This window comes from Littorina saxatilis, linkage group LG12 (assembly GCF_037325665.1).
Source record: "Littorina saxatilis isolate snail1 linkage group LG12, US_GU_Lsax_2.0, whole genome shotgun sequence".
Lineage (NCBI taxonomy): Eukaryota > Metazoa > Mollusca > Gastropoda > Littorinimorpha > Littorinidae > Littorina > Littorina saxatilis.
The window spans coordinates 74,633,727-74,651,226 of NC_090256.1; the positions used below are offsets into that span (position 1 = coordinate 74,633,727).

General features: G+C 44.2%; 1 protein-coding gene across 1 annotated transcript in view; it reads right to left on the reverse strand.

Annotated features, from left to right (window-relative positions):
• The window catches only part of LOC138983199 (putative leucine-rich repeat-containing protein DDB_G0290503), an 87,559-nt gene that overhangs the window by 1,269 nt on the left and 68,790 nt on the right, over nt 1-17,500 (reverse strand). The window contains exons 11-17 of the mRNA XM_070356610.1: nt 13,815-14,057; nt 11,075-11,227; nt 7,570-8,478; nt 4,441-4,926; nt 3,129-3,311; nt 2,662-2,829; nt 4-1,586 (exon numbers count right to left, since the gene is read on the reverse strand). Of these exons, the coding sequence (XP_070212711.1) occupies nt 4-1,586; nt 2,662-2,829; nt 3,129-3,311; nt 4,441-4,926; nt 7,570-8,478; nt 11,075-11,227; nt 13,815-14,057 (3,725 nt within the window). The remainder of the gene's footprint in view (nt 1-3; nt 1,587-2,661; nt 2,830-3,128; nt 3,312-4,440; nt 4,927-7,569; nt 8,479-11,074; nt 11,228-13,814; nt 14,058-17,500) is intronic.

Below are 17,500 nucleotides of genomic sequence, written 5' to 3' on the forward strand. Positions count from 1 at the left end.
AACTGAGCCTCAAGATCTTGCACATGTGAATCTTTGTCCCTCGCCTGTGTTTCAAGACGACTGATGCGAGAATCTCTGTCGCTGAGTTTATTGTCGACTTCACACAAGCCTTTGTCTTTTGTCAACACGTCTTCCTCTAGCTGAGCAAGGTGTGAACGCTTCTCACTCACCTCCTTCTCAAGCTGGCAAATCTGAGAATCCTTCTCTTCCATGTCTTTTTCCTGCTGGCTAATCTGTGACATTTTTTCACCGAGATTTTGTTCCAGTTCACTGATTTGTGATGCTTTCTTCCTCAGATCTTCTTCCAGTTCACCGATGCGATTGTCCTTTTCGCCAAACTTCTCTTTCATGAGGTTAAACTCGGTCAGATCTTGTTCCGCTTCAGAAATGTGAGATTCCATCTTGCTCAGCTTCGTTTCCAGCTCACTGATAAAAGACACTTTTTCTTTCAGCGTTCTCTCTAAATCACTCACACTTGTCTGCTGTTCGCTCAACTCTTTCTCCATGTCACTCACCCGAGATTCTCTCTCACTCAGATCCTTTTCAAGCTTGCTAACATGTGAATCTTTGTCACTCAACTTTTTCTCCACCACACCGATCTGCGCGACTCTTTCACTCAGATCCTTTTCAAGCTTGCTAACATGTAAATCTTTTTCACTCAAGCTTTTCTCCAGCACACTTATCTGCGAAGCTTTTTCACTCAGATCTCTCTCAAGTTCGCTGATTCTGCTGTCCTTTGCGCTCAGATTTTTCTCAAGCTCACTACCTTCTGCGTCCCTACTGCTCATCACACGGTCAAGCTCACTGATCTTGGCGTCTCTCTCGCTCAGCTCTCTCTCCAGCTCAGAAACGCTGGTGTTCTTCTCGCTCAACTCTCTCTCCAGCTCAGAAATGCTGGTGTCTTTTTCGCTCAACTCTTTCTCCAGCTCAGATATGCTGGCCTTCTTTTCGCTCAATGCTCTCTCCAGCTCAGAAATGCTAGCGTCCTTTTCGCTCAACTCTCTCTCCAGCTGAGACATGGAGGCGTCTTTGTCAGACAGCTCCTTGTCGTGGTTGGCGATAGTTCTGTCCCTCTCTGCCAGGCTGCTCTCCAGGGCAGATGTCTTGCGGTTGAAGTCTTTTTCCTTCTCAGCGAACGTTTCATCGAGGATGGCGACTCTCTGGCTATGTTCTTTTTCCTTGGCTTCCAGCGACGCTTCCATGTGGGCCACCTGCTCCCCGAGGGACATGACGGCCTCTTCGTACTGCCTGTCCTGTTCTGCCTGCGAGGACTGGGCCTCCGTAAGGCTGGACTCCAGCGCGGTGACTTTTTCCCTGTACGCTCCCTCGATCTGGAGGAATTTGGTCTCCAGGGACGCCACCTTGCGACACCGCTCGTCTTTCTCCGCCAGCTTTTTCTCCATGTCAGAGATCTTGGTCTTGTGCTCCTTGACCTGGTCCATGAGGCCCGAGATGCGCACGTACAGCCCGTTCTCCTTGTCGGCCTGTTTCTTCGTCTTCTCCATCAGTTCCTCCTCGTGTTTTTCCAGCTCTCGTATCCGGGCGTTGCCTTTGTGTTCCTTCTGCTTGAGCGTTTTCATCTCAACCTGCAAATCACAAATAAGAACTTCTTAATGACTCGGACTTTCATAGGAATGGCATCACCTCATACTAATATCTGTGGCAACAGGTTAAGTCTTCTTACACCGATTTGACTCCTTACTTTCACACATTAACGACCATCATCTTAGTAAGCGGGTAAGAGGTTCCTTCTACCTAATGTTTCCCACTAGTTTTATTCTCTGCCAAGCATGAAAGATCATCCCAAGAATACTCTTGCTTTTAATGATTCAAACTTTCCCACATTGTAGGCCAGCCACTAGCGAGGGGTGTGTCCAAAACACATGGACAAGGAGCATGTGTAGACAGCTTGCCTCACTAAAAACAAGAGTAGTCACTCTTTTACAACCCATACAAACCCGACAGAGTTATTTTCGGAATTCGTCGTCAGTGTTTCACAGGGACAGCGGTGGCTCTATTTACACTAGCCTTCAGTAGCAACAGTACAAAGTAACACTGACCTCCAACTAGCGATTTTCTCATTGAGGCGCCTCTCCGTCTCCTCCCTCCTTTTTAAAACCTTTTTTTCTCAGATTGTATGTTCATAACCTCTGCAAATTACCATCCCTTGTAAGACTCCCTCTCTTTTAAGTCCCCATTTTATTAGAATTTTTGAAGGGGGGTTCGACTGTTACACTGACTTCCAACGTAACGATTTTCCCCTTGAAATGCCTACCCTTAACTTAAGACTACCTCCCTTTTAGGACCTGATTATCTCAGATTTTTTAAGGTCTTAAAAGTGTTTTTTTGTTTTGTTTGCTTAACGCCCAGCCGACCACGAAGGGCCATATCAGGGCGGTGCTGCTTTGACATATAACGTGCGCCACACACAAGAAAGAAGTCGCAGCACATGCTTCATGTCTCACCCAGTCACATTATTCTGACACCGGACCAACCAGTCCTAGCACTAACTCCATAATGCCAGACGCCAGGCGGAGCAGCCACTAGATTGCCAATTTTAAAGTCTTAGATATGACCCGGCCGGGGTTCGAACCCACGACCTCCCGATCACGGGGCGGACGCCTTACCACTAGACCAACCACCGTACAAAGTAAGACTGACCTCCAACGTAACAATTTTCCCCTTGAGGCGCCTCTCGGTCTCCTCCAGCCGCTCCTGCAGCGTCTCTTCCTGGGACTCCATGGTCTCCAGCTGGTCCAGCAGGGACTCCTGGGACGTGCGCAGCTCGTGGATCTTGTCCTGGTACTTGAGCATCTTCTCCACCGTCACCTGGTCAAACAGGTAGAACACGACTTGGTGAGACAGTGCATGCAAAGACTTCAATTAAAACAACACAAATGTCAGTTAATGGAGAGTTTAATTTTTGTTAAAAGAAGACACTCACATTGTCAGCCACAGCAGTCCAGACACAAGAAAACAGAGCTACATCTGTCGAGCCAGCCGACGTTGGCCTTTATGAGCTAAAAGATGTTGGCCTTTATGAGCTAAGTTACAAAGCCACTTTTGTGTGTGCTGGTTCTATATCTTTTCACAGCTAGCACTGCAAACACACACGTGCGCTGGCTTACCTCTGAGCACTCATAGAGAGCCAGCTTGGCCCTCAGCTCTCTCTCCGTCATCTCCATCTCGGCCAGCGTCTCGCTCAGCTTGATCTCGTTCTCCTTCATCTTGGCCACGCGCTCCTGCAGGTTGGCGATCTTGGTGTTCTTCTCCTCCTTCACGTAGCTCAGCTGGCGCTTCAGTGTGAACAACTGCACACACACACACACACACACATCTACGTCAGATTTGCCTTCAGTGTGAACACCTGCACACACACACACATATACGTCAGATTTGCCTTCAGTGTGAACACCTGCACACACACACACATGTATACGTCAGATTTGCCTTCAGTGTGAACACCTGCACACACACACACACATGTCTACGTCAGATTTGCCTTCAGTGTGAACACCTGCACACACACACACACATGTCTACGTCAGATTTGCCTTCAGTGTGAACACCTGCACACACACACACACGTCTATGTCAGATTTGCCTTCAGCGTCACACACACATGTCTATGTCAGATTTGCCTTCAGTGTAAACACCTGCACACACACACACACACGTCTATGTCAGATTTGCCTTCAGCGTGAACATGTGCACAAACACACATGACTGTGTCAGATTTGGCTTCACTTGTAGACCTATGATTCATAATCGCTTGTTTATTTCAATAAAAGATGTTTGGTGGCTTGTTGTCAGACCAGCTTTTTTGTCGGTCCGAAGGTAGCATAGCGTCTTCTGTTTCATCTTTATCGACCAAGGCTGAGGTTAATAAAGATGAAACAGAAGGTGATAAGTTTTTGAGTTCTGAAAAGTATGCAGCTGTTTGCTGGCAATTGTTATACATCAAGAAGTGACACGAAGAAAACCTGTTTTTGAGCTGCAACCACACCAACCCTCCCTCAACACCCTCTAACCACCATTACTCAGGACCAAAGCCACCATTAATTAAACATTTATCAATTTACATGGGTGTGTATTTCTTTTATCAATGACAACAAGTGGCACAGCTCACTCTAAACAATTGGTACAATAAATAAATGGACAACTGTGTACAACAAAGCAAGGCATAGTCCCGAAATAAACCCATGGAAGTGACCCCATATACTGAAAAAAGAGCGACCATTTGAAAGTCACTCAGTGAGTTCGAGAACCCTGTACGGGGCTTATAAGAAGAGAGACGCTTTGAGATTCATTCAGTGAGACTGTGAACCTCAAAGAGAGCTGGCTAAATGTGAGCGATGTCACATACTTAAAGAAGCGCAACCCTTTGATATTCACTCAGTGGGACAGTGAACCTCGCACGGTAATTGCCTAAAAGCTCACCTCCTTCTTAGGAGCCTCATCGCCGGAGTCTTCATCAGATAAGGGATTTTCGCCGAGCGGCCTGGCCTTGGACGCCGGGGACGAAGCTGACAGCTCCTCGGCCAGGGAACCCTGGGAAGGCCCGGCGTTGATGACCACAAAGTCGTCAGCCTCAGACAGCTTGGACTTCAGGTCCTGGTTGATGCCGTCCAGGATGTGAATCTTCTGCTCCAGAGAAGAGATGCGGTTCGAGTCTTCATCCGCCACGCGCCGCCAGTTTTCCCGCAGGATCTCCTCGTTCTCCTCCAGCTCGTTGTTACGTTCCCGCAAGTGCTGGATCTCCCGCTCGGCAGCTGCCAGCTTATCCTTCCAGACCGGGATGGGGTGGTCCGCGCCGTTGGTGGGGCTGTCGCGGGACTGGAGCTGCTCTCTGAGGGATTTCTCCAGGGCTTCCAGCTCAGCGATATGCTGGGAGGACTGGGCTTCCACCTTCTCCAGGAACTCCACCTGAAGGAAGAGGAATGATTTTTTAGCGATGGTATTAACACCTGCAATATATTGATTTTCTAGTCATGGCTTAGACACCAGCAGTATAATGATTTCCTTGTCATGGCTTTGACACCAGCAGTATAATGATTTCCTAGTCATGGCTTTGACACCAGCAGTATAATGATTTCCTAGTCATGGCTTAGACACCAGCAGTATAATGATTTCCTTGTCATGGCTTAGACACCAGCAGTATACATGTAATGATTTTCTTGTCATGGCTTAGACACCAGCAGTATAATGATTTCCTTGTCATGGCTTAGACACCAGCAGTATAATGATTTTCTAGTCATGGCTTAGACACCAGCAGTATAATGATTTCTTAACGATGGCTATAACATTAGCAGCATAATGATTTCATAATGATAGCATTAACACCAGCAGTATAAGGATTTCTAAGTGATAGCATTAACACCAGCAGTATAATGATTTCTAAGTGATAGCATTAACACCTGCAATTTAATGATTTCTAAGTGATGGCGTTAACACTAACATTTCTATTTCTTAGTGATGGCTCACAGTATAAATTCAGTAGCTAATGAGCAAGTGTTTGAATTATACTATATAAACACTGCTTAGTGAAACTCTATCAAAGCACGGTTCTTCAAGACCCAAAACCTGTTGTTCCTAGCCTAAATCAAGACATTGACATTCATGATGGTTGGTGAAAATATGCACATGAAATAAGAAGAAGCTATTACAAAAAATAACTTTCTTTCTTTATTTGGTGTTTAACGTCGTTTTCAACCACGAAGGTTATATCGCGACGGGGAAAGGGGGGAGATGGGATAGAGCCACTTGTCAATTGCTTCTTGTTCACAAAAGCACTAATCAAAAATTTGCTCCAGGGGCTTGCAACGTAGTACAATGTATGACCTTACTGGGAGAATGCAAGTTTCCAGTACAAAGGACTTAACATTTCTTACATACTGCTTGACTAAAATCTTTACAAAAATTGACTATATTCTATACAAGAAACACTTAACAAGGGTAAAAGGAGAAACAGAATGCGTTGGTCGCCTCTTTCCACATGCTGAGGAGCATCGGGTAAATTCTTCCCCCTAACCCGCGGGGGGTACAAAAAATAACTTCTACCTTCAGCTTTGTCATATTTCAAGAGAGGTCCTTCATCTCCAGTGGATTCCATGTTCTATATCACATCTAAGGAGAAGCATTCTTACTGTCAAGTCTACTCTTCCATGTTATTAGTCTCTGCCTACTGCTTTCTGCACTTGACATGCAGTGGCGTTACTGAAATATACCTTGGAATTCGATAGACTCCTTTGGTTGACTTCATCACAAGTGAGAATCGTTAGTGAAAACCATTCATCATGCACTGCTGCTGTTAACTCACTACAAATATATTTTTATTTCTGGTACTTTTTAGACATCTGTGATAGTAAACTTAACTTGTTTTTCTTCTTACAATTTCATGCAAAGAGGAAAGCTTCCGTAGAGAATTCCATGCAGTAGCTGCTTTAAGAAACTGGAAAATCTAGTTTCATATTTCATGCAATGTAAAACTACCTACTTTGTGCCAATAAAATATAAAAGGAAGGCCTGATCTTTCAATTACTTAATTCTAACCAATCAAGATCACTGGGATTATTCTTCCCTTAAGCTTATTTTTTTCTCTGTCTCACCTTTCTTGTTCGTTTAAAAAAATAAAATAAAATGTTTATGTAGTTATATTTTGTGTATCTGATACAACAGTTTAAGTCTTTCGCTTTTATCACTTTTTCTTGAAAACTGTTTCAGGCCAACACTTTATTGACTGCATGCACATTTGTATCTTCACTCTTGTCTGTCTACTGCTAAAATAATTATGAAAAATCAAATCATTGCATCAGATTCGAAGAGTTTTATGCACCTTATACCTTTCCCAAATATTTAGCGCAGTGGTACTTGACTGTTTTAACATTGACTTTACATTTTTTCGGAATGAAAATAATACTAGCGTCAGCATGTATCTTAAGTCACACACAGAAATTAAAACAGTGGCCGAAATGGGGTCATGTACTTGCAAAATTCTTCACATTATCAAATGATCTGCTGCAGTAGTACCTGACATGCACTTTAATCATGCTCTCTCTGACTGTCTTTCTCACACACACACACACACACACACACACGCACACACACACACACACACACACGTTTCATGATCGGAAAATGACAAATAAGAACAATAGAAAATAAACACATGCTTCTCCATATCAAAAAGGTAAAACACAAATCTGAAAAAAATATGGTTAAGTTGTGCAAACACACAAAACCTGGAACAAACATTAGAGAGCAAACAAATCTCAATTACTTACCTGATACTAACACATAAAAAAGTCAACTACAGCTTACCGTAGCAACAGTAACAGCATGCGTTTATCAAACAAAGTTTTTAAAGGACAAAACGACATATAGGTTAAATTGACTCCATGCAATTTTTCACTATTTTAGACTGCCAGTGAAACACTACTAAAATCATTGCAAAAACAACAGCAAAGTCAGAGAACTTCAAAAAACAAGTGCTGTTAAAAACTCTGTGATGTGCGGCAGGCTGGCAGGCAGCAAAAACTCAAGATTTCAACACCATTCAGGGGGAAATACCTTCTCGCGCAAGGCCTGCTCCACGATATCCCTGTCCATAATGATCTCCCTTAGTTCTCTGCCAGTGGTCTGCAAGCTGTTTAGCTGCTTCTTGGTCTCTCGCTCCAAGCGCGACAACTCGTCGCATCTGTCACGGTACTGGGCCTCGCTCAGCTCCAGCTCATTGATGGTCTGTTCAGCCAGACGTAACTTCTCTCTGGTCTGGCGCTCGTGACCTTCAGCCTCTCGCACGTGATCTTGGAGCTCAGTGCAAAAGTCTTCCAGCTCCACAATCCTTTCGATGATTTCGTCCGAGTCCTGCTGGCTTCGCGGGGAATAGCCGCCCAGCTTGTCTGCCAGTCGCAAGTTCTCCGAGTGAAGGACCTGAAGTTGACGCTCCAGGGTTTGGACTTTGCGCTTGGGTTTGTGCTGCACCGAGTCTTCTTCGTCTGATGACGAGGATTCTGGTGTCCCATGCCGAGCCTTCTTCACCTGCTCCGTTAATTCAAGGTTCTCCGCTTCCAGCTTCTTTAGCTGCTCTCGTAACGACTCCATCTCCAGAAGCGTTTGCTTGTCTGCTTGCTCCTTTTCTAGTTTCTTCCTCTTTTTCTCGACAATTCCGGTCTCTTCTGCCTTCTCTGTTTGTGTCCACTTTTCTTCATGCATCAAGGTGCTCTTGGCGTCTTCATATTCATCATCTTCCTCATCTTCTTCTTTGCCTGCCTTTTGTAGATCTGTTTTGTTGCAATCCACAGGATCGGAGCCAGGAAGCAGCTCTTTTTGCCCAGAAGGCTGAGCAACCTGTATAAACTCTTTGAGCTGCTCTGTGAGCGAAAAGCAAAGGTTTTCACTCTCTTCTAACTGTTTAATCAGTCGAGAGTTCTCTGAGCGGGATTCTTCCCCCGCTTCAGTCAGCCTAGTTATCTCCTCCTGTAAAGCAATCAGCATCAGTGCATGGAGTGAACGAGAATATTCTGGACAGTGACAGATATACACAGAAACTATGATTAAAAGATTCTTGGCAATTGGACAAAAGATTCTTGGAAATTCTATCCTGTTTTTTCCTTTTCCACATAATTTAAATTCCCCCCCTAACAAACCTCCCCCTTCCCTGCCACCAAAGTTACAGAAACACACATACGAACCAAACCAAGCAGCTACCCCACATAGCCCGTCAGACAACAGTACAGTGGAACCCCCCCCCCCCCCCCCCCCTTAAGACCTGCACAAATCTGTGAACACTAGGTCTTAAAAAGGAGTGAGTCTTGAAATGGGGGTAAATTGGTAGAGTTTATGAACAAAAACTCGGACAAATCAAGGTCTTAACAAGTCGCGTAAGGCGAAATTACTACATTTAGCCAAGCTGTGGAACTCACAGAATGAAACTGAACGTAGTCCGCCGCTAGTGCAAAAGGCAGTGAAAGTGACGAGCCTGTTTGGCGCGGTAGCGGTTGCGCTGTGCTTCATAGCACGCTTTACTGTACCTCTCTTCGTTTTAACTTTCTGAGCGTGTTTTTAATCCAAACATATCATATCTATATGTTTTTGGAATCAGGAACCGACAAGGAATAAGATGAAATAGTTTTTAAAACGATTTCGGAAATTTAATTTTGATCATAATTTTTATATTTTTAATTTTCAGAGCTTGTTTTTAATCCAAATATAACATATGTATATGTTTTTGGAATCAGAAAATGACGAAGAATAAGATGAAATTGTTTTTGGATCGTTTAATAAAAAACAAATTTTAATTACAAGTTTCCGATTTTTAATGACCAAACTCACTCATTAGTTTTTAAGCCACCAAGCTGAAATGCAATACCAAACCCCGGCCTTCGTCGAAGATTGCTTTGCCAAAATTTCAAACAATTTAATTGAAAAATGAGGGTGTGACAGTGCCGCCTCAACTTTTACAAAAAGCCGGATATGACGTCATCAAAGGTATTTATCGAAAAAATGAAAAAAACGTCCGGGGATATCATACCCAGGAACTCTCATGTCAAATTTCATAAGATCGGCCCAGTAGTTTAGTCTGAATCGCTCTACACACACACAGAGACACACACACACACACACGCACACACATACACCATGTACCACGACCCTCGTCTCGATTCCCCGTCTATGTTAAAACATTTAGTCAAAACTTGACTAAATGTAACAAGGAGGGAGTCTTGAAATGGGAGTAAATTTACAGAGTCTAGGAACAAAAACTCTGACAAATCAAGGTCTTAAAAAGCCCATACGACTCACATGCTTGACCTTGACCTTTACATGACCTTGACCTTCAGGGTCAAGGTCAAATAACTAAACCTAGCAATGACATCATACACTAAGAACTGCTTTACACATTTTTCCTACCAAAATACATGTGACCTTGACCCAAGGTCAAGGTCATCCAAGGTCATGCAACACAAAGCTGTTAATTCAAGACATAGGAAGTACAATGGTGCTTATTGGCTCTTTCTACCATGAGATATGGTCACTTTTAGTGGTTCACTACCTTATTTTGGTCACATTTCATAAGGGTCAAAGTGACCTTGACCTTGATCATATGTGACCAAATGTGTCTCATGATGAAAGCATAACATGTGCCCCACATAATTTTTAAGTTTGAAACAGTTATCTTCCATAGTTCAGGGTCAAGGTCACTTCAAAATATGTATACAATCCAACTTTGAAGAGCTCCTGTGAACTTGACCTTGAAGCAAGGTAAACCAAACTGGTATCAAAAGATGGGGCTTACTTTGCCCTATATATCATATATAGGTGAGGTATTCAATCTCAAAAACTTCAGAGAAAATGGGAAAAATGTAAAAAATAGCTGTTTTTTAGGCAACATTTATGGCCCCTGCGACCTTGACCTTGAAGCAAGGTCAAGATGCTATGTATGTTTTTTGGGGCCTTGTCATCATACACCATCTTGCCAAATTTGGTACTGATAGACTGAATAGTGTCCAAGAAACATCCAACGTTAAAGTTTTCCGGACGGACGTCCGGACGGACGGACGGACGGACGACTCGGGTGAGTACATAGACTCACTTTTGCTTCGCATGTGAGTCAAAAATGGGAAAAATAGCTGTTTTTTAGACAACATTTATGGCCCCTGCGACCTTGACCTTGAAGCAAGGTCAAGATGCTATGTATGTTTTTTGGGGCCTTGTCATCATACACCATCTTGCCAAATTTGGTACTGATAGACTGAATAGTGTCCAAGAAATATCCAACGTTAAAGTTTTCCGGACGGACGGACGGACGTCCGGACCGACGGGGGGGACGGACGAATGGACGACTCGGCTGAGTACATAGACTCACTTTTGCTTCGCATGTGAGTCAAAAATGGGGGAAGCCTTAAATGGGGGGGGGGGGGGGGGGGGGGGGGGGGTTTACACTGTACAATCAACAGTCCTGGCTCCAGAAAGAAAAAATTTGCAGGTAGGAAACCAAAACCTACTTTGAGCTGCAGGTTCTGGCCCCAGAAAATACAAAACAAAAAATATGAACAGTAAGAAAACCAAAACCCACTTTGAGCTCGAGGTTCTGGCGACGTTCCATCTCAGAGGTGATGGAGATGGGGGCGCCTCGCATGAGCTGTTCCTCCAGCCGGTCACGCTCCTGCTGCAGCATGATGACTTTCTTCTGCAGCTCCATCGCCATGCGCTCCATGCTGGCCACTTTCTGTTCACAGCGAGTTCAAACACACACCAGTTAAAGTACAGTGGTAACAACAATGGCAGGTCCGGTAACTGGGTTTTGACGGGCGCAGTGGCCTATTGGATAAAACGCCGGCCTCCCACAAGGAAAGTCGCGGGTTCCAATCCCGACCGCGCCTGATGGGTTAAGGGGGGAGATTTGTGTGCAGACCCCTTCGTGTGTACATGTAAGCACAAGACCAAGATCCTGTATTCCATGTCGATGGGTTATAGAAACACAAAAATATCAAGCATGCTTCCACCCAAAGCGGCCTATGGCTGCCTGAATGGTGGGGTAGAAACGTAACAGATCGTGGGAGTACCCATGAACGAAGAAGAAGAATAACTGGAAACACTTTTTTTTTTATAGGTCTTATACAGTGGAACCTCCCCAAGCCCTCTAAAGGTGTCACCATCTGTTGTCACTTGGTCTATAAACTCAAATGAAGTACCCGACTTAATATCAAGCTTATTTCTATGACTGGTCTCAGCTCAGTGACAGTGTTGTTCCCAGACACAGAAGACAATAGGCGCCAGTTGGACGTGGATTCAAAATATCTATCAGTCAAAATGTCCTGATAAAAAAACCAATTGTGTCAAAAAAGACATCCGGTGTGTTAAAACTATTGGACATTCAACCAGCATGGGGTCAGATTAATGCATCTAATCGAAAAAGAAAAGTATGTGTGATTATGACCGAAGACTGAGGCCTGCATGTGAAGAACACTGGTTCAATAACACTGACACACAACAGACCAACTCAACAGGCTCAGAAAAGGCAAGTACACATGAATGAGGTTCATTCGTGAAGCAAGGATGCTGAAAAAGTCACAATAAGATGAATCACATTGGTTACAAACACAATTATTTGTTTTGTTGGTTGGTACTAACCTGTATCTCAAGCACACCGTTCTTCTTTCTTAGAGACTGACGAGCCATTTCTAGCAGTGTAGCTTCACTAATTTAGTAATTAAACAACTGCATGTTCATTCAGAATACGTACACTGACACCTTGAAACAACAGTTCTTGTCAAAATGTATAACATTCACATTCTGTTTTTCCCCCTGGACATGTCATTATCAAGTTATGCACCTCATGTAGAGGGGAAAAAAAATGTGTCTTTGCACACATTTAACTTAAAACTAATCCTAAATCATAAGACCAAATAATACTGTACTCACCTGTTTCGTCAAACAATCAGTACAGTATTGTTTGGTCTTATTATTTCTCGCCCTTACACGCAGTCACCATTGTTCTGCTTTAATCCTAAATCTTCTAGTAAAACTCGTAAGTTTTGCTTCACTTCGGTGACTGAATTCTTCTGCCTCATGGAACACACCCACGTCATGATAACAGATTTTCCGCATGGCTGAACAAAACACCCTGGGGCCAGCCACATTTCAGTCGCATTAGTCAAAATACTTTCAATGATGCTCGTAAATGTAGGCCTATCTTCCCCATCTTGACCGCCTAATGACCAAGTCACTGGACCTTGCAAGGCGGGCACGAAACAAGCTAATGTATTCACTGAATGCAATTATCAAGACAGACGGGGTGCTACAAATTAATGCAGTCACTGCTTAGCGGCAGTGGACAGGGTTTGGGCAGATTACAACTGGAGGACACATGTTCATTAACACTGACATGATTTTCCAAAGTCGTACATAGATTTGTGGCCTTGTTTATTTGATGATTTTATTTTATTCAATGCTTTTTATTCTCCGAGGTGCCAGGAGATCAATTCCACATAACTCCCACTTACTCTATTGCAAAAAAAAATCAAAATTCAAGTACATTGTATGCAGATCTGAACTGAACACATCACTACAAGATTTAGACAAAATATTGATAAAATTTAGACTTTTTTTCTACATGCAATAGCTGTCTATGAGACAATGACAAAAGGTGACGTTTTCATGTCAGTATGTCCCAAATGACATCACCAGTACATTTTTCAATCTATCTCATCTGTTTTCGTTCTATTTTTTCTAATAACATGCGTTAACAATTGATTGCCAACTGGAATGGAAGAGCACAAAAAGTGTAACTTGATATGTAGTTTCTCTGGAGGGAAAAACACTTCCACTTTCATGTCAGTGTGTCCCATGCAACATACATTTGCCAAACAGCTATGTGTAAGTAGATTATTTGTTAATGGTATAGAAAATATTGATCAACAATTAAAGTCAGTTTTCACATTCATTTTCTACCTATTTCTTTTTTGTTTATTCTGTTGGCAATGGTGAAATGTCAGCAATCGTGTGTCATTCGGGACAGTAGACATGACACCTGACCTTTTGTCACTGTCTCCTGTACCAAATGACAAATTCTGAGACATCTCAGCATCAACTCTGTCAACCATCAGAGTATGGCCTAGAAGTCATGGGCAGAATATAAACCAGGAGGCACAGGGGTGGGGTGGGGTGGGGTGGGGGGGGAGGGGATGGTTGGGAATATGGGGTTGGCAGAGAACAGAGAGGGGGGGGGGGGGGGGTATGGAGGCAAAGAACATCCCCACCCCCCCCTCCCTCCTAAAAATCATATAAAATTTAAAAAATCTACAATCACCAACCTGCTCAGCATCTTTCAAGCATCCCAGCCCTTTCAGGATGGACTCCGCCCTGACTCCCTGCTTCTCCAAGGCAGTCGTCAGCTCCCGCCGGAGCTTCTCCAACTCCATGCTGACGTTCTCCGACTCCTCTTCAAGGTCGTCTCCGGGAGGGAGAGATAGTGGACTGGGCGTGGGAGGTCGTGGTATGGCAACCGCTGTGGTTGAGGCTGCAGCGGCTACTGCCTGGCATTCTGTCACTGATGCCTGTGAAAAGACAGAGAGAAAACAGGGATGTGAAAGCAAGATGTGGAGAGTGTGAAAAACACCGCGGATTTTGGTGGTTGACGAGCTGAACAAGGTGCAACATCTTACAGTTTTGTGAGAACAATCCTTGTCGTCTCCGACAGTCTTCTGAGCTTGAAAACAAATGTGGAGAGAAGGAAGAAACACACAGGTGCATGCAGACAAACACACTGAGAGTCAGAGAGAAGAATCCTCCCCAGAAAGCGGCGCATGGCTAACTAAATGGCGGGGTAAAAACGGCAACACTTAAAATCCATTGAGGGTTTCATCCCATGATCGAAGAAGAAAAGAGAAGAATCCAAGTTGTGAAAAACACATTGAAAAGAGCATGAGCAATTTCCATTCAACTATTTTCTGTCAGCATTTCAATTTCCCTAGCTCTCTCAAGTTATGAATGGCCCCGCAAACCAACATATCAAAATAACCTATTCATTCCATTTCCTGTCGTAACTATGGGACACATACCGACATCGGACAAAATGTGTCAAGAATGCGAGCTGGTGTGAGAAAGTGAGCTAGCTGGGCTGAAGAAGGAATGCACAACTGGAGGCAGTGTTCGACACAAGAAACCACTCGGGTCTCATGCAATTAGGAATCACACGACATGCACAAGAAACAATTGCTGGAGGGGGAAGGGGGAGGGGGAGGACGAGGACATGGGCAGCACAAAACAGACAGCTTTTTGATGTTTGATCACAGACGTGTGGAGAGGATAACATTGACACATTGGCATTGGTGTACCTAGTCTCGTTTTCTCTCTGTGCCTCCCCCCTCTGTCTATCTCTCCTTCTGTCTCTCTCTCCCATGAGTGTGTGTTTTGTGTGTGTGTGTGTGTGACTGATAGGGACAGAACTGAAAAACACGGACACAACCGTCCTCTCCCTACCCTCTCAGTTTCTGGCCTACCCTCAGTTTCTGGCGCGCGCGTGTGTGTGCGTTTATGTACGCGCGAGCACAAACATGTTCGTGGCTGTGTCTGTTTGGCCTGTGTGTCTTTATTTGAGCAAACACACACACACACACACACACACACACACCGTTCCGTCAACCCAGTCTGTCCCCATTTTTTTCACCAATACACCGCTCCCCAAACCGCTGGCTTCTCTGTCAAAATTATCCTTTTTTCCGTCCCCAGTCTCACTAAACTGCCCCCGACCCATTTCGACGGAGGAGTCCCATGTCTTGCCTCTCTCAATCAAAACAACCCCCCCCCCCCCCTCCACACGCAGCATACTTGAGGAGAGCGACAAAGACAATGGGTGTCCCAGTCAAACATGCAACCAGCTGACAAAGGTGACAGTCACACTACCCATCCCACACTTTGACCCACAGGTGCTTGTGTCAAAGTACCGGTCGGTCCTTTGGCCTTACTGGTGGTAAAGGCAAAAGGTGGATTAGGGTACTCCGATTGACCGGCACTTGATACAAGCTCTTTTCCATCTCTACCCCCCCCCCCCCCCCCCATTGGTTTTCTTCTTTTTGCTTGCCATATCATACATATTTCTTTTCTTTCTTTTCCCCTTCTTTTTCTTTTGTTTAACCTTTCCTCTTCCTTCTCCTTCTCTTCCTTCTTTTTCTCCTTCTCCTCCTTTGTCTTTACTCGCCATATCATGCTTTTTTTTTTAATCTCCGCCGCCCCCCCCCCCCCTTTTTTTTCCTTCTCCTTACTTCCTTTTCCTCTCCCTTCTTTTTCTTCTTCTTTGCTTATCGTTCATCTTTTCCTCTCCCCCCCTTCCTTTTCCTCTCCATCCGTCTTCTTTGCTCGCCATATCATGCCGATTTCTCTTTGTTTTTGCAATCCTCTTCCTCCTTTCCCCAACCGTCCCCCCTCCCCCCCTTCCCTTTTGTGTTCTTTTACTTCTTCTCCACACTCACTCACTTACACACACACACACACACACACACACACTCCCATCCACCCTCCCCTGCATATTTCTCTGTCCGATGTGTGACATGATGTGTGCATATTGTGCCATCCGGTATGCGCCTTTTTGTGCGAGGATATCGCGGTCTGTATGAAATATTGGCCGAGGGTCGAGTCGTTTTGCGCCCCGTCACACACACACACACACACTGGGTGGAATTCGTCAAACAGTGCTCCAGCTCTTCCCTTCATTCCATCGCTCTATGTGGACACGGTGCACACAGCTTTGGTGCAGCGAGGCAGGCGTGTGGTGCGAGACAAGGCAATAGCACCTTGTCAACAACATCAATCAACGAATAACCGCCCGACACCGCATGTCAATGTTCCCTGATTTTATAAGGACAGTTACATTTTGAGTCTCAAGTCTTGAGTTTTGAATGTTTAAAAATCTGGAGCAAAATAACACTGTCAACGTCTTTCCTCTTTTTCACATTCTCACTCGCTCTTCAAAATACGTTCCTTTAACCGAATCATACACACCACTGCAAATCTATCTGGGTTTTTACATGAAATGAGAACATTGTTAAACCTAAACAACAAACGTTGTTTGTATTTTTGACCAACATATGACATTTTGCACACATCGAGACAGACGTTGTTTTTCGAGACCGCGATAGCAGACGAGGAGAACAATTACTGTTGAGATGGGGTCGGCCCGCTATTGTGCGGGGCCGCTATTGCGCGGGGCCGCTATTGCGTGAATCTTTAGGGTTAGGGTTAGAATTAGGGTTAGGGTTAGGGTTAGATTCGCGCAATAGCGGCCCCGCGCAATAGCGGCCCAGCCCGTTGAGATCTGTGTCACACATCATAGTTTTGGTCAAAAATACAAATACCATTTTTGAATGGAGCTAGTTTTGTTATTAATGCCTTATTTTTGTAAGACTTAACGCACACAAATATGCACTCTTTTGCAGTACCGAGGTTAAAGGTGGGTTTTAGTTTCTGACGTCACACATGGCTCAAATAAAGAAAATCCAGTGTTCTATCTATACCTACCAACATTCCTCGTAGAAATAATTTCATAATTGACACCAGTGTCAACACACAAATTTGATTTTCAAAACAAACAAAAAATATATCTAAATCCCATTCTGCACAGTACGCAGCAGTGCTGTTTAATGTTTACTACAGCGGCCACCAAGTGTGTTATTAATTACAGATTACTTCCGATAACTCTTACCTCATTATCCCCCATTGCGACATTCTTCCAACTGCCTGAACCTCCACCCGACTGACACTAAACAGAATAGACTTTACTCACCGCATTCTTTACACAAAACGGCTCTCCGGATGACTCTTTCAAAGAACTTGCAGCGGACAAAACCAGGCTTAACCATCGAATCCCCGTAAAAGCTTATGCAAACCTTGCAAGACCAACGGAAAAGAACAATTCGTGAGCAGAATCTTGCATGTGGCATCGTTTAGCCACACAAAAGCAGAGCGATGTATTTGCTCGCAAAACAACGCTGTGTATAGAGAA